Consider the following 26,988-nt stretch of genomic DNA (forward strand, 5'->3'; position numbering starts at 1 on the left):
AAAAAAGAAAGCACCTTTCCGTTCTTCGTTCACTTACCATCTCTCCCTCTCCTTCCCCTCTACGGTCCTTGCTTACTACCAACGGACTGTGCCTCTTACCTTGAACTTTCACAACATTCCATACTGCTCCAAGGACTCGAACCCTCGCACCATAGGACATCTGAGATTACGTCTCCTCTGTATTAACCGCTAAGCCATCGAATCAGCAACTGTAAGCATTTAGATGTTTTTTCTACCAATGAGTTTAAGCTATTTCCAAGCCTTCACGACAACTACCATTTCGCACATGCGTAAATGACATAAAGTGAGACTTAGAAAAATTTCAGATCATACACAGTTAAAAGGCCGAAGATAGAACTTTGTGAAGAAGTTAAAGGGTCCATAGGCTAAATTTATCTGAAGTAGAATGAAAAACACTCTGAGTCTCCAGTGCAACGAAAGCAAAAAATTGTTTGAAAGAGGTGGAGTCTTGATTCTGGAGAACAAATAGTCAAATGTTGTGCGAATTAAGTTTTGTTACGTCGCTATGCAAAATACACCTGGTCCAGGAACAAGGGATCATTTCTAGTCATGATATAACAAACCGATTTTCGCCGCAAACACAGCGTTCCCACAGTGAAAAAAAGATGGTGGCACAGGCAAATAGAACAACAAAAGATAACCTTTACAGTTTAACCAAAGAAAAGAACTCGTCTCTGAACCACTGGTGTCATCATCATGGAGAAACCGCTTGTAAAAAAAGACATAACCATTCACAGAACAATTGGCAAAATGCTGTATGAAGTGGTTTTTGGAATCTCTCGTAGAAAAGAAATTAAAAAGCCACAAATGATTGGACAAGTCACAGCTACATCACATGCAGAGCAGGAAAATGGTGAATAATTTGAAAAAGTGGCAGGATGAGCTTGACATTAAAGGAGAGCGGTGTCTGACACTTGCCAAATGCAGACCGCGGACTACAGACTAACCCTGGATCACAGTTATTGAAAGCTAACCGCTCAAAAATGGGTCCTGAGACTTAAATACTGTTTATCAGCACTGTTTGAAATGGGTGTTCAACTTAATACGCTATTTGCAGGTAGCCATCAGTCTGTCTTTTGCAGTTATCATGCACCAGAAAGGGAAGAAGACAAAGAAGAAGTTCGAACTTCAGGATTATGTGGCGCTGAAAATTAATAAAATGGAAAAAGAAACGCCCCATCATCCAAATGTGCTACTTGCTCAAATTGGAGAACTTGAAGGGGACTGTCCCAAAATAATCACAAAATTTGGATTTATCACTACAAGCAGACTCAGCAAAATTGAAAAAAAGTAACAAATATTTTATTTCATAATTCAAAAGATATAACACTTACAAGAGCCTACAAAATGGCTTCTAATCAATAGATTATTAAACCCTTTTTACTGACTTTTCAAAGTTTTGTTTTTACTTGCCTTTGATTAATAAGAATTCAAAGTAAGCAAAAGATAGAGGAAATAACGAAGCAAATTAAAAATCAACAATACATCCTGGATGTGTTTCAGCTCTTCTATTCCTTGGACAATAATTCAATATTGTTGGCCTCTGCCATCCTAAGGAGATTCATCAATGAAAAATGTCCTAAAAAGCTCTGAGAAAGAAAAGTACAATCGGTTATCATGCATTGTATGCCTAACCTCAATCTTAATGCTAACCATGTAAAATCAGTGCCTAGACTTAAAAACCATTGGGGTTTTATAAAGTACTCATGAAAATCTAAGCTGCACTAAGTTCATCCCCTTTCCTCTATGACCAATTTACTAACCAATATATTACATGTACTTACTAATAATTGATGGGTTTTTGCTGATGTTTCCTACTATCAATTTCAACCTAGCTTAAAATAAAATGACCTAGGTTGCAACAAGATGACCTAGTTTGGTTGCAAATTAATCTAAGGAACAAAATGACCTGCAACACATACATACCTACCTAATTGGCCGCTCCCAATAGGGTTTTTCAGGGCCAACGACTCGCAAAACCAACAACTTTAAGAATCTCAGCTAGCCGGAGACAAACCAGTTGGCTATTTACAGCCGACAAGTTGAACCAGAGGCTATCAGGATCAAATTGAATTCGTGATCAGGGGCCCGTTTCTCGAAAGTCCCGAAAACTTTTCGGGCCCGAAAAGCCACTTGTGAAACTGCCAACCGCTTACTTTTGAAAGCCGATCTTTAAACATATTTTCAAGGTAACAAAAACAAAACTTACTGTGAGATTTGACGACTTAAATCCTCTTCGTTCTTGAGATGCAGAGAGAATTGTGACACCCGAAAATGGCCCGTTAAGTTTCGGGACCTTCGAGAAACGGGCCCCAGAACGGGTCTTGCACCCGGGATCTCCAGATCTAAGGCAAACACCATAACCACTAGGCCACCCTACATCCAAACTGTCTGCCTATCATGTTGTATCTATCACATAGAGTTACTTTCATATGACCTTGAAAAATAAACATAAAAAAGGCTTATCCGACAAAAACAAACGAGCGCGAAGTTTCTTTGGCTTAGCGAACACGGATGCAAACAACGTCATCTCTCCGAGGAACTTTCTGGAAAATTTCGCTTTGACGTCATTTGAAATGCAGTCATGTGATCGGGCAATCATACGGTTTACTGCCCATATTAAGAGTTTCCTTGGCAGGAATATGGAGATCGGAGATTTGTTTTAATCATACCAAACATTGGTGGGTGAAAAAAAACTACGGACATGCAATTTTTCAAGATTATACGAAAGTCGCTCTATCACAGTCAAAATTTTATATCTTATTTAAAACTCCACTCAATCGATTCCAAAATATATCGAAAGGCATACTATGTTTCAAAAATTCTCTTCAGTTGTTTAACATGAAGATGCTTTACTTTCTATATCTTTTTTTTACCACCGAAAGCGTATTAATTCGTTTCACTTTATTGTAGGATGGGCTTATCACACGATGCTTCCCCGTGTAACAAGCACAAGAACATCATGGCGTCCACTATTCCGAGTGGACCAGGAGTAATGAAATGGTCTAAGTGTAGTATGGAAAAATTCCAGGAATTTTTATTAAGGTAATAAACCAGTGAAGTCCATTGAAATATCCGCTAACAATTATCGGATAATTAACAGCTATTCACCGAAGTGGAGGTGGATGAAGCAACGACCCTAAGTATATTTTAGTTTAGTATATACTCACTCAGTGATCTTGGTGTTTCAAGCAATCTGATTGGTTCACTATCTTAAAGTAATTGAGCATTATTCACTCTCTACGGAGTGAATAACGCGTGATTCAAACAAAACAAAATGGCCGGCGTAAACTCGCCAGCATTTCTGAATCAGAAATATTGAGAATACAAGATGACGCTAACAACTTGAATTTGTTTCACTCGGAGTTGTTCAATTTTGTAGGGCCGGTCGCCCAGGAAAACGAATTTGTTGCTGAAATCGAGGAATTAAAACAATGTTTAAGGAAGTTCCACAAGGCTTCAAGGAAACAAGACAGGTCATTCTACAACAAACCAACGCTCACCTCAATTAGAGCCGCCATTTCATGTAGATCATCTACCATGAACTGCACTTTCAATTCCCATTTCAAATGAACCTCTAAAACTTTGATCCAACGGTGAAAATGTTTTAACAAGCAGACGTTCAATTTAGACTGTTGATTTAAACGGTGTTAAATGATCATTTTGCTCTTATGGACGAGGCTTTTAACGAAGGTTATTTAGATTTGCTATGTTGAAGCTTCTGTAAACACTTTCGCGCATGCTTTGTGCCGCTTGCACGTTTTCCACGCTTGAACTGAGATGTCAAATTAAATCTCCTGCAAATGTTGTTGAGATCACTTCTTGAGTAGATACTAAAACAATAGACCATTTTACAGTTGTAGCTAAGCTGCCTGGCTTTAGAATGGAAGCAAGGCTGCCGGTGACCCTGTTTTGATACAAACCTTTGTGCTTTTCTAATGTTAATGTAGACTAATTTGAATCACAACAACACAATTTACATGATAAAAGCAGTTAGGTCTGTATCGATTCAAGGTCACCGGCAGCCTCGCAGCCATTCATAGGCCAGGTCACTGAGCAAACAACTGTAAAATGGCCTATTAGCCTTTTCAATCTCGGTGAATAGTGGCAGAATATTTACCTCGCCACTTCGCGGCTCAGTAAATATTCTACCGCTATTCACCTCGATTTCAAAGAATAACTGTTTTAAAAATATTCACCACTTGTAAGTCTTTCAATACGTAAAAAAATTCAGAGGGCAACAGGAAGGTGCCGTAGACACTCTCTAGACTCTAGAGAGTAGGACTGTAATAGACTTAGACTATATATACTCTGGTAGAGTCCAAGGATATGAAATTGCTGTGGATGGTCTTGTTTATAGTTACTTAAGAGTAAGAAGAACAAGTTCTTGAGCCTCGGACTGAAGTGGGGAAGGTCAAGAGATAAAAAACTCCGGCCGGACCAGCACGCAGGATCTTTAAAATGAAAGACTGAGAAGAAAGAGTGCTGTCTTGGTAGTTACGTCTGCAAATGGTTAGACTATCAAGTCTTTTCGAACAATAAACCGTAGGCCCCATGTAACAACCCTTCGATGTTCATAATCCTGTCAGACGTAAAAGAACTCGGCTACACACTTCACAAAGAATAGGGCGTGGAGTTCCCGGTGTTGTGATCTGTCCTCTGTGGAATAGGACGTTTTCAACCATCCTTTAGAGACACCAATAACAACAGAGAAATGCACGACTTCTGGTGGACGAACAAAAGAAGCTAAAGAGAGATCTTTTGTTTTCGTCCACCAAAATGGCGGCAATGACGTCACGTGAAAACCTCCTATAGATAAATTATCGTACCGTATGGTATCGTAAACCCTGAGCCAAAATAATTGAGGTTTTTGCACAGATGTGTTTCAAATTCTGATTACATTGATACTTGCTCCCTTCGCTCGCTCTGAAGCAATTAGAGTCGACAAATACCTCTTACTAACCTCGTTTTCTCAGTCCACACCGCAAAAATTATGGACCGAGTTTTTTCCTGTTGATTTATGGCCCGCACGCTTCGAGCTTGGGCCATAAATCAACGGTAAAAATTTTACAGTACGGACCGAGCGAACTACAATAGGTTTGGGAGATGTTTATTTAATCTCTGTGGTAATTAGCCAAGCGGTAAAGGAACCTAGTCGAGGTAAAGCGGAAGATTCAACTACCATAAAGATTGCCGTGACAAAATCCGATAAACGAAATCTTCTTGGCTATTTGAAATAAGTGCTTGTAAGATACAAACAGTTCTACAAGATTATGTACCATTATTCAAATTTAGCGGGCAGGGATGGCGCAGTGGTGAGAGCACTCGCCTCCCACCAATGTGGCCCGGGTTCGATTCCTCGACTCGGCGTCATATGTGGGTTGAGTTTGTTGGTTCTCTACTCTGCACCGAGAGGTTTTCTCCGGGTACTCCGGTTTCCCCTCTCCTCAAACACCAAAATTTGACTTGCTTTGTGTTGATTGTTAATTTCACTTTAAAGTGTCCCCAATTAATGCTCCAGCGCTAAATCGACTAGACACTTAAATAAAGTTCCTTTCCTTTCCTTTTCGTACAGCAGGCAGCACTGAAGAATACGGCCCGCTAATTTAGCCAATCACAGCTTGTCTTTGAAGACGCACTAAAGAATTCAATTCGTCCAGTCGTATAATGTGTCTCTCGCCCATCTTTGTAAGGAACGAATTAGATGACGAACTAAAAGACGCATTAAATTAAATTGCCAAAAGTCGCCCAGACGCATCATATGTCTTTGGTATAAAAACGGCCAATAAGAGTGAATAATTCACAATTATTCACCGACGTACCAGTGGAGGTGATTTCGCTGCTCGGTAAATATCCACCACTTTCACCGACCGAGGTGAATAGTTGTTTTAGAACATACTACTCAAGTTAAATAAAAGCGAACCAACAAACTACTACATTTTTGCAAAATGTGGTGGGAAATTTCAAATCTCGAGAGCCCGCGACTCGGAAGTGAATAGAGTGTTTTCACGTGACGAGATCATATTGTAAATTCAAAGCTGCGAGGTCTTCTGAAATTTTTATCGATACCAGGTAAAAAAAATTACTTCGAAGTAAATCTTTTTACCAGTTTTAGGCCCCGTGTCGTTTTTGTTCTGAGAATACAGCATTTTCCGCCGCGCGAGACAGCAAGGCATGCGCAGTAGCTGGAATAAAGCTGTCTGGTTGAAAACAGTTTCGCCTTGTGATTTTTGGCAAATTAAGCAATACAAGCTGTAGAAGACATGTTAGTTCTCATTTATTTCAGCTCACCAGCAAAAAGAGAGGGCTTTCATCGCAAACTCAGCTCCACATGTTTTGTTGATTCGAAAAAACATATTGGTGTCCCTCCGATGAACACCAACATGGTGTCTTCATACAAAGCTCTGTAAAATTGAATGACACGTTTCAACAAATAACTCAGAAACGATGTGCCAAACAGACTTTAGACTTGGAGGAGTTATTCATGTATTACTCTTTTATAGTATTACATTTTCTTGGCTTCTTTCTTTGAATGGTTTCGGATTTTATTTTTTATTGCGTTACAGTGAAAAGAAGCTAAAGTGCTTGGCTAATCACCCAGGGAGTTAGCCAATCAGCGCGCGCAGAGGGTACTTTTCCCTTGCGTCGTATAGGTTTTTTATTTACCGGTATTTACCGAGCCTGAGGTGAATAATTGTTTTAGTATAATAACGTACCGTTGGTGATTATTTGAAAACTATGCATTTCTTTTAAAACAATAAAATTCTTCGTCTGTCACCTCGACAAAATGGCTTGTGGCCATTTTGAAAAAAATGCCTAGTTTATTATTGCGTAATAATCACCTCAAGTTCGACCAATCAGCGCAGATAATTTTCAGTAATCACCTGTAACGACTGTTGTTGTTGTTGCTTTTCACTTGTACAGATTTCCCTGAAATAATGAAGTCAGAACGAATTCAAAAACTTAATAGCTTTCGCGAGTTGCAGAATCCACTTTTCCATTTTTCCTTTCTCAAAACAGCCGTTATATTCCTTAACTTTCCCTTAGGATGAATTTTCTAATACTAACGCAATGTTGTTTCATGAATTCAAACTACAATTTCAATTATAAAACACTATTATCTACTTATTTTTTTCAGTCAAAGAGTAAACTGCTTAGATGATATCCCAGTTAATATGTCTTTTGTTAAACACGAACCAAAACAATTTTATGGCAAACTCGCCGGACAAATTATCAATCGAGACGAACAGTGCAGAAGAATACATGGTGAGAATTTCTACGGCTGTCCACAAATATTGGTAAGTAACACAGATTTAGCATCGTGAATTAATCAGGAATTACGTTGTCGATGCAGTGAATCTTGCAACACCTTCCACAACAAAGAGATACGGTCAGTTTTCCTGAGTGCACGGTGTCATTTGACAACTTAGTGATGGTGTAACGAGGCCTCAGTTGGAACGTTTTGTACAGTTTGTCGTGATCAAGAGGACCCGTTCGTTGCGGTATGCCCATGGGCACAAACGTGTTAGAAAAATGTACATCCGCTTATGTCTGATCTAAAATTCACAACACATTTCCAGAGTTGGAGTAGAAAACAGCCAAAAAATGTACGAGTGGCTACCAATTTCCATTCTTGGCTTTCGTTTTCTGATTTTTTTTTCTTCTCCTCTTTCCTTACTCAGACATCTTGTGGAGCGTTGGGATGTACAAGTAACGGTTATAGATGCATTTTCTCCTCTACCTCTCCGGCGGATGGAACAAGATGCGGAGAGAGACACGTAATAAGCCTTTTGCAATTTAACTTCATTATCTTTTGAAAGCGACTCAAATGACGAAGGGTCTGTAATTACTGATTGATTGATTGATCGATTGATTGATTGATTGATTGATTGATTGATTGACTGACTGACTAACTGGGAGACTGATTGATTGATTGATTCACTGGTTGATATATTTACAGATTCTCTGACTCCTTAATTGACTGATTGATGAAGATTGATTGATTGGTTGACTTACTGGCTGACCAACTGACTGCTTGATTGATTTGTTGACTGATTGTCTGACTGATTAACTGATCGATTGATAGACCGATTTGGCTAACTCAAGTACCCAATTCTCGATCGATTAACTGACTAACTGACTGACTGCCTGATTAATTGATTGCTTGATTGAGTGAGTGAGTGAGTGATTGTTTGACTGACTGATTGATTGATTGACTGCTTTTGTCTACAGTGGTGTATAAATGGCGACTGTGAAGACGATGGATCTCCTCTCATCAATGGTCACTGGAGTAGTTGGTCGGCTTATTCTAACTGCAGTCGTCCGTGCGATGGAGGAGTTCAGTTTAAATCAAGGACTTGTACAAATCCAGCGTAAGGAATCTAAAATGAACTGCGATGTCAACCGTTAAGTACCTCTAACGAAGAGCTGAATCAAGCCATCATTTATAATATCAATACCGATTCACAGTGACAGTTTCTGAACTGGTACAATCCTGATAGATAACAAACTTTTACAAATGGATTGCAAACATGACTGACCTTACTTAGCCCTTTGGTAATTTTAGTAATGTGAGACTGCAGAGACCACTTTTTAAGTGCTTGGGCTAAAATGTCTAGCCAAGTAAATCAAAGGTCAGGCTGGTCCAGTTGTTCGAAAGCTGATTAACCCGCGATAAAAAGCGGTAAATCGGGGTTTTAATTTCGTCTTCTGAAAGTGCTTTAAAAAAATTATCATATGCAGCAGCTCATCATATCTCCTATACTTGGCCCTCCCAGTAGTCAACCCTTTCCCCGGAGTAGATTTATTTATAGAACGCCTCACTTGGAGATTCAACACGCCCACTGATGTAAAAGCCAATCAAAACAAGCTATCTCAGCGCCAAGGAAATTATCAATGATACTTTTCAAGTGAAGCTATGATTCTTGCAGTTATGAACGCAATTTTAGCAATAGCGTAGAAAAGCCTGAAAAATTATTTATTGCGCATGCTTAAGTTTAAACGCAAACAGAAAAGAGAAAACAGTAAACAGTAGAAATGGTGGGTTTCAAGTGTTCGAGAAACAAAAATTATAGAAGCTAAATATTTTGAGCAAGAGCAGATACAACGAAGATTTGATTTTAGTGGTGCGCTATATTTTCGGCTGGCCAGCTCAAAATATTTAGCTTCTCAACTTGTAATGACGCCGATTAGATCAAGCCACTGATCCAACGTACACCGACAAGAAGATTGTCCACGGTTACGCACCATAAAGGAAACTGGAGAAATGATCTGCACTGGCTTGCTGTAAGAGCGAGTGAAGATGACACTTCTAACTCTTTCGGTAAGTGTATTTTTAGTGTTTCAGCGTGAATTCCATCGTTCAGAATACCATCGTGCAAGCAACACGATCGACAATTGTTTTGCATGGAAACGACACCAATGTCCTCTTCTACGTCAATTTTATGGTTCCGTAGTTCTGAATGGCTTCAACAAGACCTTCTTCCATCGATTTCTCCTCAAAGTGACTGATGTAATGTTCTCCCACGGTACTTTTGCAACAGTAACAGTAATTAGTTTTTAGCAGCGTGGGAAAACTCCCGTTTGGTGTTAGACATAATTCAAACCCCGTCGTTTTATTAATTTTGTGATTTTCATATTTCTGAGGCAGAAAAAAAAACAGGACTGAAACTAGTTTTAGATTTTGAATCTCCCTCCAAATTCTGGGGTTTCCGAATTACTAACAGACTTCCTGTCGGACTGCTATTGTTATGGAAGCGACTAATAAAAAAAATGTAGTTCATGACCATTATCCCAGAGTCTTTCCGGGCGCTCAGCCGCTGACCAAAAAGCCCGAGGACTCTGGGTACGAGATTAGACTTCAACGGGCTTTGAACTCGTGACCTGGCGATACCGGTGCAATTGCCAAAATTGCGTTCATATCTGCGAGGATCATAGCTTCACTTGACTTCATATCCGCCGTATATGATGAGGGTTGACTCAAGGAATTAGTGGAGATGGAGGCTTCTCTTGAAGACCTCATGTCATGCTGCTAAAGGCAACGGAAAGTGCAAGTCATAACCAAGGTGATCTGGTGACGTAATTTGGAGGACTGGGAAGAAACATCTTAACGCCGTATCCCACCACCGCTTGCGGCCTTAGGTCTTATTTCCATTTTCCTGCAGTATTTCTATCGCCAAAACTCAGATTATTTCGTGTCTCCAACATTTCATGTTACTGAATGAACATTCACGTAGACCCTACGAGATCTAACCTCGCCTCTGCAATGTTGAATAGCCCTTTTCACGGTTAGTTTTTTCTCACTTGCATTGCAATGTAATCTAACGCGGATGCGAGGCAATTTCGGGTTAAAACTACAAAATAGCCCGAATTTGCCTCACATACATGCTAGATTACAAGCTTCCATTTGAGAAGAACGCCATACAGCTTTCTGCAAATATTACTCAATGAATTATATTTGAAAAATGCGTGGTAACCCCCGATTTTCTTTTTGGATTTCAATAACACTTGTTAAGATCTACAATTCCTACATAATCAGACACTAGGGCAAAAATATCTTTAATTAGCTGGCGCCGTCCTTAAACGGCCTTTGAGTTTGAGGAATTGGGCGTAGCAGGAGACACTGTTCTGCCATTTCCCATTACTGTGCCATCTGGAGCCCATTCCCCTCTGCGCCTCCTGGGTATTGTCCTTGTTTTCGCATGTTTCTTTGTTTTTTTGTTTGCTGTTGTTGCTTCTGTTGTTTCTTCACACAACATTTTGAAGTAGATGACAAATAATTGACCAAATTGGGCTTCAGTCTGAATTGGAGGTATTGCTGGTCGGTTTAGACAAACTAGTGTTAAGAGGACATGTGCTATTTTAGTCGTTGAACTTTTAATAGTTTGAAAAAAATAGACATTTAGTTTTGTTAATTTGGTAGGCCAAGTGCCTCATGAATATAACTCATGTCATCAGGAGCCCATCACCCGGAGCCTCAATCTCCCATATAAACCCTTGGGGACAACCTTTGCCCGTATCTTTTTATTTTTAGACGTCCGAATTCCCGCGAATTCATTATGCCGTCCAATCAGAACAAAGTTATTGTATTACGTCACAAGCAGCCACGCACCAGTGATCGCGTTCGCCTCAAAAAATATTCTAAATATAAAAAGATACGGACAAAGGTTGACTCAAGGATATAGTCTGGATGGAGGCTCCCGGTGATGGGCTCCTGATGTCATGCTATTGTCGGTCAGCAGTAAAGACGTTATAAATCCCAACAAGTTATTTTTTTGTCTATAGACCAAAGAATGGCGGAAAGGATTGCCTTGGGCCGGACAAAGGACATTGGAGAATCTGCAACGTTCAAGTAATTATCAACCAGAATTTAACGAATCAACCTTTTCTTAGACAGGAGAACATGGGTTTATTGTAGGGAATCAAATAAATTGTCATCAAAGTTCAAAAAGTAATGTAACCTCGAATTGTCATTCCACATAGACCTCATTCATAAATGGCGGTCAATTTATAATTCTTTTGTCGAAGTGCAAATTAGCCAACCAAGCCGCGATACCATTCAGTAAATTGAAAAGAATTTTTGCTCTAAAATGAGGCCTGGTAGGCTAATTTGCACGTGGACAAAGAATTCAAATGTGACCGCCATTTATGAATAAGGTCTAGTTTCCTTTTTTACCACAAGTGCTTGTAATCTCGCAATCTGACTGGCTTTTGTCGATGTAATAGACCATATTCGTATTCCCAGTATTGGACTGGAACTAGCTTGCATTGGAGGCTAATGAGGGGGAGTATATTAAAAAGTATTTGCATTTGAAAAGAGTCCCCTGCATGAGCCTACATTGCATGCTAGTTCCAGTCTATTAACGAGAATAGGAATATGGTCTATTGTACACAACACTGCTCTGCCAGTCCGACACGCTCATCATGGAAAGTAGATCAATCAAATTGCGAGAAAGTTACAGACAACGCGTGCTCTCTCTTTGCGTCACGATCTTGGTCAAGCTCTAAATAAACCTTTTGTTTGACGTTTGATATTGTGGTAAAAAAAATACAACTGGAATGTGGTTTACCGTTCTCTGTGATTTTATCGACGACAAATATCGTTATTGATAAGAGTACAGATAACGCTGAGCCACATTCGATTTGTGTAACAGAACTGCTGTTCAAATAAAGGAAATGCAATTAATGTTTTCGCTTCCTACGGTATATGAAACGAACTCGCAATTAATAAGCCTTTTTCCAATTACGCTGCTGACAGTCCCCGCCCGCTTTATGCACCCAGGCGAGCTGAGGAGCCGAGGAGAGAATGGGGATAGAGCGAATTGTAGGGCATTTCGCTCTTTCTTCATTCTCCCCTCAGCACTTCAGCTCGCTTGCGTGACTAAAGTGGGCGGTTCAACTGAACTAAAGGGACTGTTAACAGTGTTGCTTCCAGTTAACGTAATACATCAACTGGCAGCTGGTAGAGCAGAGAGGAGTTCAATCGTAAACTCGTAAGCTTCTTGTGTGTCTCCCTTAATTAACTACTGTGATCTTTCTAACTTCAATTACTTTTAATTGTTTCACAAGTTCTCGTTCAAATATGATTCTCATGGGCACTGTCTTCCTATAAAATGCAAAGTAGATTCGTGCTTTTCTCATCACTCCCCTGTTATAATCTTTATCTAAATTAAGGGTCAACTCTTTACTTCTGCTTTCTTCTTTTTGAAACAGCCATGTCCTCAAGGAGCAAAGTCTTTTCGTGATCTCCAGTGTGAGGCCATAGACCCTGCTTTTCGAGCCTTTTATAATTCCGGTAATGTCAAAGCTCATGCAGTGTTTTGCCTATTTCCCTTGCAGAAAAAAACAAATAAAGTCACCGTTTTGTCCTCACCATCGTGCTTTTATCGCAGTGTAAAAGCTATGATTGTGAAAAAGTCGTCATTAGATTTGCTAAGCCTTTTCCTGGACAGGCAACTTTTTTGGTCTTTAAATGGGGTCACAAAGTGCCTGGCATTTCTTGTTTGGTCCTTTGTTTTTCATTTGTGAGGCGCATTCAAAGCAAAATCTTGCCAATTTAAAAGAAAAACTTATGTGCTACACTGAGGCAGAGAGATTTAGGGGATTATGATGTACCTCAAGGACAAAAGGGCGAGTGATTGGGATAAATTATAAAAAAGACTTTTCAGCAATGTCCTTTTACCAAAATCGAACATACCGTGTACTGAGTCTACTGTCCAAAATCTAGTAATACTTGGCAGTACAACAACCCTAGCAGCAGAGTTCAATTTAGAGGTCATGCTCGAAATGCCTTCTGCATGTAGTACTTATTGTTTGGTATTAAAAAGACGCTGACGTCATCAAGAGCCCAGATTCATTTGCGGGCATTTGGTGACGTTATCAATAAGGAGCAGAAGCAAAAACCACGTCGATGAAAATGAGAACGGCAGAAAACAATAAGTTTAATCAAGAGTGAATTGGATAAGAGTGTTGAACTATCACTTTGCGGTCTTGCCGCAGCACAGTCACAGTGGCTTTATATTTGGATACACTTTGCGCGCGAAAGAAACAAAGGGCCGCCAATTTTAATCGATCAGAAGAAGCCATGTTGCGTGTGACTGCTTCTGCCATCTTTTCTTTCAAGGCCATGACAATTGATTTTCGCGGGAACGGGTATTCTAAAAATAGACTCATTTGTGACAGTGCTGGGGAGACCATTCATGCCATAACAACACTCTTATCTAATTCACTCTTGATTTAATGGACACAAACAATGACTCTGCACGCCCCGCACGTGCGCACGAGCGATTTACCCTTTAGTACATTCCTTTACAGTTTTTTCCCCAAGAAAGCCGTAAAATGACCCCATTTGAGGTCACGTGGAAGACGCAAGCACCCGACGATAATTTCCGGGCCGACTTCGCACATGAAGGGCGTGGATGCTCGTGTGATATTTTGAATTAAAACCCTAAAGGAGACCAACTTAAAGGACGGAAAAATACGGGCGTGCAAGTTGTTTTTATTTTCATTTGCCAAAAAAGTGGCGCCGGTTTTGCTGGTCAATCACATCGAAAAGCATTGAAAATGAAGAGTCCATTACCAAGGGTAAGAATCTGGTATCAGGTTTTTTTCCTCTTCAGCGTCAGAAAAGTGTCTATTTTTAAACCAAGGTTTGCGGGAAAACTTAAAACGATAGACCCAATGTTGTACCCAATTCAAATCTCCCGGTGTTAAATTAAGATTCTTTGTGTATTGTGTTTGCATTATGATGTAGCATTCATATTGAAATGATATGAAAATACCTGGAACAAAACGTTAGCCGATTTGGTGTATTGTTTATTGCCCCGCCAAATTTGGTTCAAAATGGACACTTTTCAGACGCCGATGGGGACGAAGCAACTTGGTTAAACAAAATTACTTTTGGGCGATGGATTCTTCACCTTGACTGTTGGCAAAACCAAAGCAGACGCAATTTACTTTCCAAACTCATTTGAAAATGCAAAATCGTTCCGTGTTTTTACAGACCGAGTTATTTTTAGATTGACCCATGCGGAACCAAATTACTACCCATAGGATTGAGATTGGTTGTTCGTGCAAACCAAATCTAATTTTAAGAACTCGTCCAATTATAGCATGATCTTCGAAAATGACGTTTTATAGGTGGTTTGCAACCAATCCTTAAAGGCACAGATTACAATGCTGCAAATGTACAATTGCTGGTGGACAAACAAAAGGAGCTAATGAGAGATCTTTTGTTTTCGTCCACCAACATGGCGGCGATAACGTCACGTGAAAACCACCTATAGACCTAGTATTTCTTACTTATGGACTCATGACTATGCTCATTCGCTGATTTCGTGAACATGAGCGCCTTGTTGGGAGGGCTTCAAAAAATTATCTGGAAATACCAGCTACATATCTTATACAAAAATCACCTAACACAGGAGCCCATCCTGGAGGGTGCAACTTCCATACAGCGTCTGTGAAACGGCGTTTTCACAAGTAGGTTTATTTTTAGACTAGCCCTTCCCGCGAATTAGGTCAAAAAGGAAAGGCAGTTCCGGTTCGGTGACCCTTTGACGTCAGCTTAATTTCTTGTAATTGGTCATCGGGCTCCTGTGAGAGTCTCATTAGCGGGAAATTCAATCTAAAAATAACCTTACTTGTGAAAACGCCGTTGCAGAAGTATAGTTAAGTTGCACGCTCCGGGTGATGGGCTCCTGCCTAACATTATATGGCAGCGAAATAAATACCTCTCACTAATCCGATCGCCCAGGAGGGTCACAGTCCAGTTATAATTTTCAAGTCCAGTTTTGATTTTTCACAGTCCATTTTTAATTTTGTTCACAGTCCAGTTTAAATTTTATTTACAGTCCAGTTTTAATTTTGTGAGTCGTCACCAGTTCTCTCAAATGTCACAGGTCATTGTTTTTACCAATACAGAAAGTATCCTAAACATTTATAAAAAAATAACCTTAGGCCTAATTACGCCCAAACAAAAGCTTTTTAGGCCTAAGGTTAGTCTCCTTCCCTGCGTGACTTAATTAAAACCGGACTGTGAAAAATTTAAACATGGACTGTGAAAATTAAAACTGGATTGTGAAAAATTAAAACTGGAGTGTGAACCTCCTAGGCCATTGTACACTAACCGAGCTCGAGGTCCGTACTGTATATACAGACCGGGCTTTTGCCAGTTGATTTATGGCCCAAGCGCGAAGCGCGCGTGCAATAAATATATCAACGGAGAAAATTCGGTCAGTTACTTTAGGTAAGGAGAGAGAAAACGAGGCTAGTGAGATATTTATTATATCTCTGAGGTAATAATTAAGTCGCGCAGGGAAGGACACTAGTTGAAGTTAGTTATATATGTAAATCATTTACCATGTGATCATTGGTATTTATTAAACGATAACATCAATTCTCGTTCTCTGTCAGACAAATGTTTGTTGTCATGTAGCAAGAATGGATTCTGGTCTCCGCAAGGAAGAAATGTCAAGGACGGTACACGATGCACGAATGACCCAACAGACCGTAATGTGTGTATATCAGGAATTTGCCGAGTAAGCAGTTGTTAACTGGTTTTGATAAAGTACTATAATACTATTACTATTGCTATTACTATTACTATTACTATTACTATTACTATTACTATTACTATTACTATTACTATTACTATTACTATTACTATTACAATGACAATGACAATGACAATGATGACTATGACTATGACTATGACTATGACTATGACTATGACTATGACTATGACTATGACTATGACTATGACTATGACTATGACTATGACTATGGCTATTGCTATTGCTATTTCTTACTCACTCACTCAATCACTCACTCACTTACTCACTCACTGACTCACTCACTTAACTCACTCACTTAACTCACTCAGTCACTCAACTCACTCACTCGCTCACTCACAAATGTAATATACAAGCGCTATGAATTTTATCGTTCTATCACTATTACTAGTACTATTTCTTACTCACTCACAAACTCACTCACTCACTCACTCACTCACTTTGGCTGAAGGCACGCAACAACACTTCCGAAGGCTCTAGAGAGAAATTTACACACAAAGAAGTCAAATTCGACTACCAATTGGAAGACTATCTCAAAACTATCAGAAACCCAGCACATAGAATAAGTATGACAAAATTGCGTCTGGGGGTTCATAGCTTGCGAATACAGACTGGGAAATACGAAAATAGAGGTGCACCAATCCCAGTAGATGGAAGAACGTGTCTAGTCTGCAATAGAGGCTATATAGAAGACGAGCGGCACTTCTTGATGTATTGCCCAGGGTACGATAACATTAGAAATGAGCTCCATTCTCTCCTTTCAACACACGATGTTGTTTTCAAAAGCCTTAATGATGAGGATAAAATACGGTATTGACTTACCCTAGAAAACGAAAGCACTTCAAAGATAGTAGGTAAATACACATAATTAATGTTTCAGACGAGAAAAGACTTTCTAAATGCAAAATAATTAAAATAATTATTTTATACCAATTGTATTACAAGTAATTGTATGATCTTTTTAGTCAATTAGTTATTCTAGTAGATATCATAACCTTTATTGTAAGGAGACCGATACCTCCCTTTGGAGAGTAAGGCGCAATAAAGATTTACTATTTACTATTTTACTCACTCACTATTTACTATTTTACTCAGTCAAGATTTCTGGAGGTATATTAATCAACTTAGAAAAAGCGATGCTGTCGAAGAGGAAACCTCTGTTTCCTCAGAAGATTGGATATGTCATTATCAGAAATTATTATATGATAGCCAGGAACCGCACACCACTTTGGACTTTTCAAATGAAGATATGGACTGGGAAAACGAAAATTCACCGAATAACGACATTTTAGGGCAACCTATTACGACCAACGAAATCCATGAACAAATATCAAAACTCAAGTTGAAGAAAGCTTCGGGTATGGATTGTATCCTTAACGAAATGATTAAACACGGACGCTATTATCTAATGCCTTCATTAGAAAAACTGTTCAATGATATACTAGACAGTGGAACATTCCCAACCCATTGGAACATAGGTGTTATAAAACCGATATATAAAAGAAAGGGTGATAAGCGGTCTCCAGCAAATTATAGAGGAATCACACTGACGAGCTGTTTAGGAAAACTATTTACATCAATCTTACAATCCAGGCTGAACAAGTTTATCGAACAACATAACATCCTCAATCCAGAACAGTTTGGATTTCGCCCAAATTCCCGAACAACAGATAGTTTATTCATCCTACAGCAACTCATTAATAGGTATACAAAACAACATAAGAAACTTTATGTTGGCTTCATCGATTATGAAAAAGCGTTTGATAGCGTGTGGCAGTCCGGGCTGATCTATAAAATCTACCAGTATGGAGTTAAAGGCAAATTCTTTAAAGTCATTAAATCCATGTATTCGTCGATTAAAAGTTGCGTCAAAACTGATGAAAGCTCTATCACAGAAATGTTCTCATGCAACAAAGGAATAAGGCAAGGTGATGCCTTAAGTCCAGTTTTATTTTCATTATTTATGAATGACTTACCGCAATACTTTAGGGACAATCATTGTCCAGGAGTAATGATTGGAAGCCATTCTCTAAATTGCCTCATGTATGCTGATGATTTGTTAGTTTTAAGTCCCTCTCCAGAAGGACTACAGAAATCGATTAACGTCATTAAAAAGCACGCAGAGGAATGGAAGCTGAAGGTGAATACCAACAAATCAAATATCATCATCTTTAGTGGGAACGGTCAAACCAAAAACAAGGAAATTTTCCAATATGGTTCAGAAGCATTACCTATCGTCGACAAACAAACATATTTGGGAATAGAAATGACCTCATCTGGTCGCTATACCTACGCAAGAGACATCCTTAGCAAAAAAGCTTATAAAGTTCTTGCGACAGTGAAACGATTGTTCTCCAATTCGGATACGACCACAATTACAATTAAGAATAAGCTTTTTGATGCCCTTGTCAAACCTATACTACTATATGGATGCGAAATATGGGGACCGGAGCTATTATCATATAAGACCCATTTTGACAAAAGCACTATCGAACAAGTCCATATCAAGTTCTGTAAACAAACACTAAATACCCCATGGTACACAGAGAACATTGCCTGTAGGGCAGAACTTGGACGGTACCCTTTAAGTATAGACATAAAAGCTTCAATATTTAGTTACTCGCTTAGATTACAGCATAAAACAGTCAATCCTCTATTAAAGGAAGCCTTTCATCACGCAAAAAGTCACAGCCAATTTTTTGATGTATTAAATAATGACGAAACTATACGAATGCACTCTATAGGCAATACATCAAGCCAACTACACATTAAGAATGCTCGTTCCTCCATAAAGAATCAGCTTAAAAAGGACTACATTCGAAATTGGCTGAAGGCTCGCAACAACACTTCCGAAGGCTCTAGAGAGAAATTTACACACAAAGAAGTCAAATTCGACTACCAATTGGAAGACTATCTCAAAACTATCAGAAACCCAGCACATAGAATAAGTATGACAAAATTGCGTCTGGGGGTTCATAGCTTGCGAATACAGACTGGGAAATACGAAAATAGAGGTGCACCAATCCCAGTAGATGGAAGAACGTGTTTAGTCTGCAATAGAGGCTATATAGAAGATGAGCGGCACTTCTTGATGTATTGCCCAGGGTACGATAACATTAGAAATGAGCTCCATTCTCTCCTTTCAACACACGATGTTGTTTTCAAAAGCCTTAATGATGAGGATAAAATTAGGTATTTACTTACCCTAGAAAACGAAAGCACTTCAAAGATAATAGGTAAATACACATATTTAATGTTTCAGAAGAGAAAAGACTTCCTAAATGCAAAATAATTAAAATAATAATTTTATACCAATTGTATTACAAGTAATTGTATGATCTTTTTAGTTAATTAGTTATTCTAGTAGATATCATCACCTTTATTGTAACGAGACCGATACCTCCCTTTGGAGAGTAAGGCGCAATAAAGATTTACTGTTTACTGTTTTACTCACTCACTCACTCACTCACTCACTCACTCACTAACTCACTCACTCACTCACTCCCTCACTCAATCACTCACTACTTCCATATTTCTTATTTATTTATCAGCATGTAAACTGTGACAATGGAATTGAGAATGGAATACGGCGAGACAGATGTAGTGTTTGTAATGGTGACAGCTCGTCCTGCAAGCTGGTTAAAAAATTCTGGAACGAACCTTGTCCTGGGTTTGGTAGGTTTAAGTGTCCTCAACTCTAAAAACCTCGATCACAACAACTCAGTGTGATCACGACGGATGCAAAATATCTTATATTTTTGGAAAATAAAAGGTTTGTAATTAGAGGCATTCGCTACTTTCCATTCCCATAATACAATACGTTTTGGGGACTCCTTGCATAAAAACAATACAAGTCACTTACTCTCGGGGCTGGTTTTATGTTTCAGTGAACTGGATATCCATGTCTTAATTCAAATAACCCCCCAAAATGAACGGCATTATGGGATATGTGAAAAGAGCGAATTACTGATTTAATAAGCGTCATGAAGTATCCCCTCGCTGTTCTCCCAGACTACAACATCAACTGCGTGCAGGAATGCAGAAATTAACGTCACAAAGTTTCCCTTAGACACCGGTCTTCAAGAATAGAGAAATAGCTGCATTTTATCCATACCAAAAAATAACGTAACTCTTGCACTTACCGTTATGCTCGAAACAGGTAGCAAATGCTTAGACTTAATATCCCCTATTTATCTTGTAACTTTGATATATCAAGAATACTTGACTGTTTCTCTGATTAGTAATGTTGATGTTGATGTGTTCTTTTAAATTTAGGAGGGGCCAAGGCATGTACCATTTTAGAAGTACCTATTGGAGCAACTTCAGTGTACGTAAAACAAGACTCTGCCGACAGAAATCTTCTCGGTGGGTTTAATGTCTGCGAATAGTACTTAAAAGGGAACTTACTCTCCCACAAAATGATCACTTAAAACCCACTCGAAATAATGTTTACAGACGAATTTACTTGAATCATCTGCAAGGAAAACGCTTGTATCTAAAATGAATTAATTTTAGTATCGCTCATTTTCGATTTCAAATCACTTCCTGAAAGCCGCCACATTGAATAATTCGTACATGTTGTGGTTGCCCCATTGATTTGATACAAAGCCGAAATACGCGGGTTGCACTGCAGAGTTTCACATTGGCATGTATGGAGGTGTGGACGGTCGTACGGTGACCAAAACCAAATTTCTTCGCACAGATGGGTTACCACATTTTCTTACCCATGGTACTCCGCGCGCGCGCGCTGAAGGGGCGCGCGCGGAGCTCCTTTGTCAGGCCATCTGAGACCTGGCCATTAAGGCATCTTTTGCAACTGCTCAAGTTTCTTCATACCTGCGTTGATTGCTTTCGTTGAGACCTACGCACTCCGTAGTTCAAATACATGTGAACATGTCATATATTCTTTCTATCATATACTTATAAGACCTAACATGTTTTTCTTAAAATTTATTAAATGCGGATCTACCTATAGGTGTGAAAAATTGGGAGGGCAACTATATCATAAGAATACCATCATGGAGCCGAACCGTCTTTACAGCTGGCACTAAGGTTCATTATTACCACGAGAGCGCGATCTACTTGGATAAGGTTTACATACCAGGACCAACAACAAAGAATCTTACCATTGTGGTACGTATATTTTGTTCATGAAGTTTTTAAAGGCGCACCAACAGGAAGTCAGCGGATGATGCGGCTGTCTCTGCTGGTTATGATTCTCAGGAAGGTGTCACAGTCATGGGAAAAAAATGTCATCGTAATCTACTGGCTATGGACGGCTGGCATACAAGAGTGAATTATATAACTCACTCTAGTGGCATATTATTTGTCCATTAGGCAGACTACTGTGCATTTACTACGACCAAGACGATGAATAGATGACTATAATTCTAATAATAAAGGTTTCGTCATACTTTGCTAACTGAATCTAATACATCTCAAGTGAATTCGAAGCAGGTTAAATCAAATAAAATACAAGGGTAATACAAGGTACAGACCTTCCTTCGCACTTGTTCAGATGTTCCTGCTGTGAGAAACGGCTGACCTCTTAATCTGACTGCTAACGGTTTCGTCAGCTGGTAACAGAGCATGCGCGTTAAAGAGTACTAATATTTCATTATTGCCTTCGTGTGACCAAAAGCTTTTAACAGTACTTGTGTAGAAGACATTTCGAGTCAGAAAATAGGGAAAATGGAGTGAAAGAATCTCTAATATGCACTGGCCATCTCGAAAGCTTCAGCGCCTCTGGCCACTGTGCACCCATTTTTCTTTAAATGTCTATTTTTTCGTCAATTTTCCTTCTTGTTATATTTACCAGTGTCACTTCAATTATAATTCGAAGTGTGCAATAAAGATTCATTCATCCACTCGCTAGCTCACTCACTCACTCAGTCATTCACTCACTCACTCACTCACTCACGTGTTTAGTCTGCAATAGAGGCTATATAGAAGATGAGCGGCACTTCTTGATGTATTGCCCAGGGTACGATAACATTAGAAATGAGCTCCATTCTCTCCTTTCAACACACGATGTTGTTTTCAAAAGCCTTAATGATGAGGATAAAATACGGTATTTACTTACCCTAGAAAACGAAAGCACTTCAAAGATAATAGGTAAATACACATATTTAATGTTTCAGAAGAGAAAAGACTTCCTAAATGCAAAATAATTAAAATAATAATTTTATACCAATTGTATTACAAGTAATTGTATGATCTTTTTAGTTAATTAGTTATTCTAGTAGATATCATCACCTTTATTGTAACGAGACCGATACCTCCCTTTGGAGAGTAAGGCGCAATAAAGATTTACTGTTTACTGTTTTTACTCACTCACTCACTCACTCACTCACTCACACATATTTAATGTTTCAGAAGAGAAAAGACTTCCTAAATGCAAAATAATTAAAATAATAATTTTATACCAATTGTATTACAAGTAATTGTATGATCTTTTTAGTTAATTAGTTATTCAAGTAGATATCATCACCTTTATTGTAACGAGACCGATACCTCCCTTTGGAGAGTAAGGCGCAATAAAGATTTACTGTTTACTGTTTACTCACTCACTCACTCACTCACTCACTCACTCACTCACCTGCAGACAGTTAAAGAAACAACTGCAACAATTAGTAAAGAAAATTAACCCCAGTTCTCACCAATCACTACGACAAGATTATTTTGTTCTTAAAAAGAAATACAAAAAGCATGTCAAAATGATGCATAAAAGATACAAAAACCAAATAGTAAATGAAATTAATGCTTTACACCCAAAACACAGTCAAGATTTCTGGAGGTATATTAATCAACTTAGAAAAAGCGATGCTGTCGAAGAGGAAACCTCTGTTTCGTCAGAAGATTGGATATGTCATTATCAGAAATTATTATATGATAGCCAGGAACCGCACACCACTTTGGACTTTTCAAATGAAGATATGGACTGGGAAAACGAAAATTCACCGAATAACGACATTTTAGGGCAGCCTATTACGACCAACGAAATCCATGAACAAATATCAAAACTCAAGTTGAAGAAAGCTTCGGGTATGGATTCTATCCTTAACGAAATGATTAAACACGGACGCTATTATCTAATGCCTTCATTAGAAAAACTGTTCAATGATATACTAGACAGTGGAACATTCCCAACCCATTGGAACATAGGTGTTATAAAACCGATATATAAAGAAAGGGTGATAAGCGGTCTCCAGCAAATTATAGAGGAATCACATTGACGAGCTGTTTAGGAAAACTATTTACATCAATCTTACAATCCAGGCTGAACAAGTTTATCGAACAACATAACATCCTCAATCCAGAACAGTTTGGATTTCGCCCAAATTCCCGAACAACAGATAGTTTATTCATCCTACAGCAACTCATTAATAAGTATACAAAACAACATAAGAAACTTTATGTTGGCTTCATCGATTATGAAAAAGCGTTTGATAGCGTGTGGCAGTCCGGGCTGATCTATAAAATCTACCAATATGGAGTTAAAGGCAAATTCTTTAAAGTCATTAAATCCATGTATTCGTCGATTAAAAGTTGCGTCAAAACTGATGAAAGCTCTATCACAGAAATGTTCTCATGCAACAAAGGAATAAGGCAAGGTGATGGCTTAAGTCCAGTTTTATTTTCATTATTTATGAATGACTTACCGCAATACTTTAGGGACAACCATTGTCCAGGAGTAATGATTGGAAGCCATTCTCTAAATTGCCTCATGTATGCTGATGATTTGTTAGTTTTAAGTCCCTCTCCAGAAGGACTACAGAAATCGATTAACGTCATTAAAAAGCACGCAGAGGAATGGAAGCTGAAGGTGAATACCAACAAATCAAATATCATCATCTTTAGTGGGAACGGTCAAACCAAAAACAAGGAAATTTTCCAATATGGTTCAGAAGCATTACCTATCGTCGACAAACAAACATATTTGGGAATAGAAATGACCTCATCTGGTCGCTATACCTACGCAAGAGACATCCTTAGCAAAAAAGCTTATAAAGTTCTTGCGACAGTGAAACGATTGTTCTCCAATTCGGATACGACCACAATTACAATTAAGAATAAGCTTTTTGATGCCCTTGTCAAACCTATACTACTATATGGATGCGAAATATGGGGACCGGAGCTATTATCATATAAGACCCATTTGACAAAAGCACTATCGAACAAGTCCATATCAAGTTCTGTAAACAAACACTAAATACCCCATGGTACACAGAGAACATTGCCTGTAGGGCAGAACTTGGACGGTACCCTTTAAGTATAGACATAAAAGCTTCAATATTTAGTTACTCGCTTAGATTACAGCATAAAACAGTCAACCCTCTATTAAAGGAAGCCTTTCATCACGCAAAAAGTCACAGCCAATTTTTTGATGTATTAAATAATGACGAAACTATACGAATGCACTCTATAGGCAATACATCAAGCCAACTACACATTAAGAATGCTCGTTCCTCCATAAAGAATCAGCTTAAAAAGGACTACATTCGAAATTGGCTGAAGGCTCGCAACAACACTTCCGAAGGCTCTAGAGAGAAATTTACACACAAAGAAGTCAAATTCGACTACCAATTGGAAGACTATCTCAAAACTATCAGAAACCCAGCACATAGAATAAGTATGACAAAATTGCGTCTGGGGGTTCATAGCTTGCGAATACAGACTGGGAAATACGAAAATAGAGGTGCACCAATCCCAGTAGATGGAAGAACGTGTTTAGTCTGCAATAGAGGCTATATAGAAGATGAGCGGCACTTCTTGATGTATTGCCCAGGGTACGATAACATTAGAAATGAGCTCCATTCTCTCCTTTCAACACACGATGTTGTTTTCAAAAGCCTTAATGATGAGGATAAAATACGGTATTTACTTACCCTAGAAAACGAAAGCACTTCAAAGATAATAGGTAAATACACATATTTAATGTTTCAGAAGAGAAAAGACTTCCTAAATGCAAAATAATTAAAATAATTTTATACCAATTGTATTACAAGTAATTGTATGATCTTTTTAGTTAATTAGTTATTCAAGTAGATATCATCACCTTTATTGTAACGAGACCGATACCTCCCTTTGGAGAGTAAGGCGCAATAAAGATTTACTGTTTACTGTTTACTCACTCACTCACTCACTTCCATGAGTGACAAAATCTTCAGTCTCTCTTCCTTCCTTGTTCACAGTCGCAAGCAAAAACTGGGCTCACCCTTTGTTTAAGATCCTGTAAAACTGACAGGTGGGATAAAACGAAAAAAAGAAGAAGAAATAATTAAAAGTAATAAACAAAGCAAACGATAGCTAGAAAAGCAAAGTAGAACCTGCCTGTTCCACACACCAAATTTATCATATTACAGTAAACAATTAATTAACTTATAAGACCTTGTCCTTTCAGTTTATCCCTGGATATCCCAAGACAGGGGTGTGGTACCAACTGTACGATCCCTCACAGTCCACTACAGTAGGAACTGAAGATGTCAAGTGGAAAGTGAAAGCATGGCGACAGTGTACCAGAGAATGTGCTGGAGGTAAAGAAAATATTCAATGCTTCATGTTCCTCTTTCTTTTTGTTTCATGGTTTGACGCTGGAATGTTTCATGAATCACCATTAGATCGGCTTCGGGTCCAAATTTTGAGCTCCTGTATATTTTGACGGCAAGTATTACCACTACTAAGCAGACGCAAGATGATACGGAATGAAATAAAAAATAGCTCGACAACAACCAAGATAACCTGCGTAGCAAGCATTTCCGTGAAGGACAAGCAACATTTTCGATAGAGTTAACTGAATAGAGTGTAATGTGAAGTGCTAAATTTCTATCCCACATGAACCATGTGAGCGTTAGCCCCAGTGATGGAAATGGGCCCACACAAGGACAGAGGAAAACTCTGACAAGGGTGGGAAATTACACGGCTACACGGCCAACGTTTGTATAAACGTAACCTTTCCTTGTACTTGTACATGTTCATTGCCGTGACTTTAACATCTTCAGTTCCCATGGCCTGCTCCCGTCTGACCTTGTAACTCAGTCGGTAGAGCGGCGGAGATCTAACCCGAAGGTCGTGGGCTCATTTCCCACCCTGGTCCGAGTTTTTTTCTGTCCTTCTGTGGGCCCAGTTCCATCAGTAGGGCTAACGCTCACATGGCTCATATGGGATAGAAATCTAGCACTTAACATTACACTCTATGCAGTTAACTCTGTTTAAAATGTAAGTGCTAAACGGCCAGCGTTTGTATAAACGTAACCTTTCCTTGTACTTTTGCCCCATTTTTCACATGGCCAAAATATCGAAAATCTTGCATTTTTCCCTAAGGGAAAGCTTGCTATACAGGTTACAATTAAAGGCAATTGCCTTCGTCTCGTAGTTACCTCAGAGGTAACTTTAAATTGTGTAACAAGAGATTACGTGACTGGGATGAATGCGCTCTGTGATTGTCTACGAACCTGGTGCCACTTTTTATTTATTCACCAATAACAAGCAAAGGGAGGAAAAAGACCGTACCGGCGATTTACACGTACATATTTCAAGCGCTTTTGTCAAATTCCATAACTACAATTACACCATAATTGTAGGTGACCCGCAAACACTGACCCCCGGTCTGTACCCGGTCTGTGGAACCCCCTACAGACCGGGTCAGCGGACTGCCTTACGGACCGGTCCACGGGCTACCCCTATATAACCCCTCTACTCGCCCCAGGTTTCACAAAATAGAACACAACCTCTGTGACTTCCGAACAAAATTGCGGAAGGAACATAGTTATTATCGGTCTCGGATATTAATATACATTGCGCCCGAGCCTTAGCCTTAAATAGTCTGTTAAATTTGCGGAGCGTACGGTTGAGATTTGGCCAAGACGAGTTGCCTATCCAGACAACCGGTAAGTGA

At 39.0% G+C, this 26,988-nt stretch overlaps 1 protein-coding gene across 1 annotated transcript in view; it reads left to right on the forward strand.

Annotated features, from left to right (window-relative positions):
* LOC138029123 (A disintegrin and metalloproteinase with thrombospondin motifs 6-like) overlaps nt 1-26,988 on the forward strand; it is a 65,116-nt gene that overhangs the window by 29,168 nt on the left and 8,960 nt on the right. Inside the window, exons 12-22 of the mRNA XM_068876822.1 lie at nt 2,935-3,066; nt 7,160-7,319; nt 7,704-7,799; nt 8,254-8,393; nt 11,305-11,371; nt 12,733-12,814; nt 15,934-16,058; nt 19,643-19,766; nt 20,367-20,456; nt 21,067-21,224; nt 25,495-25,627. Of these exons, the coding sequence (XP_068732923.1) occupies nt 2,935-3,066; nt 7,160-7,319; nt 7,704-7,799; nt 8,254-8,393; nt 11,305-11,371; nt 12,733-12,814; nt 15,934-16,058; nt 19,643-19,766; nt 20,367-20,456; nt 21,067-21,224; nt 25,495-25,627 (1,307 nt within the window). The remainder of the gene's footprint in view (nt 1-2,934; nt 3,067-7,159; nt 7,320-7,703; nt 7,800-8,253; nt 8,394-11,304; nt 11,372-12,732; nt 12,815-15,933; nt 16,059-19,642; nt 19,767-20,366; nt 20,457-21,066; nt 21,225-25,494; nt 25,628-26,988) is intronic.

The sequence above is a fragment of the Montipora capricornis genome, chromosome 13 (genome assembly GCF_036669925.1).
Source record: "Montipora capricornis isolate CH-2021 chromosome 13, ASM3666992v2, whole genome shotgun sequence".
In the NCBI taxonomy this organism is placed as follows: domain Eukaryota; kingdom Metazoa; phylum Cnidaria; class Anthozoa; order Scleractinia; family Acroporidae; genus Montipora; species Montipora capricornis.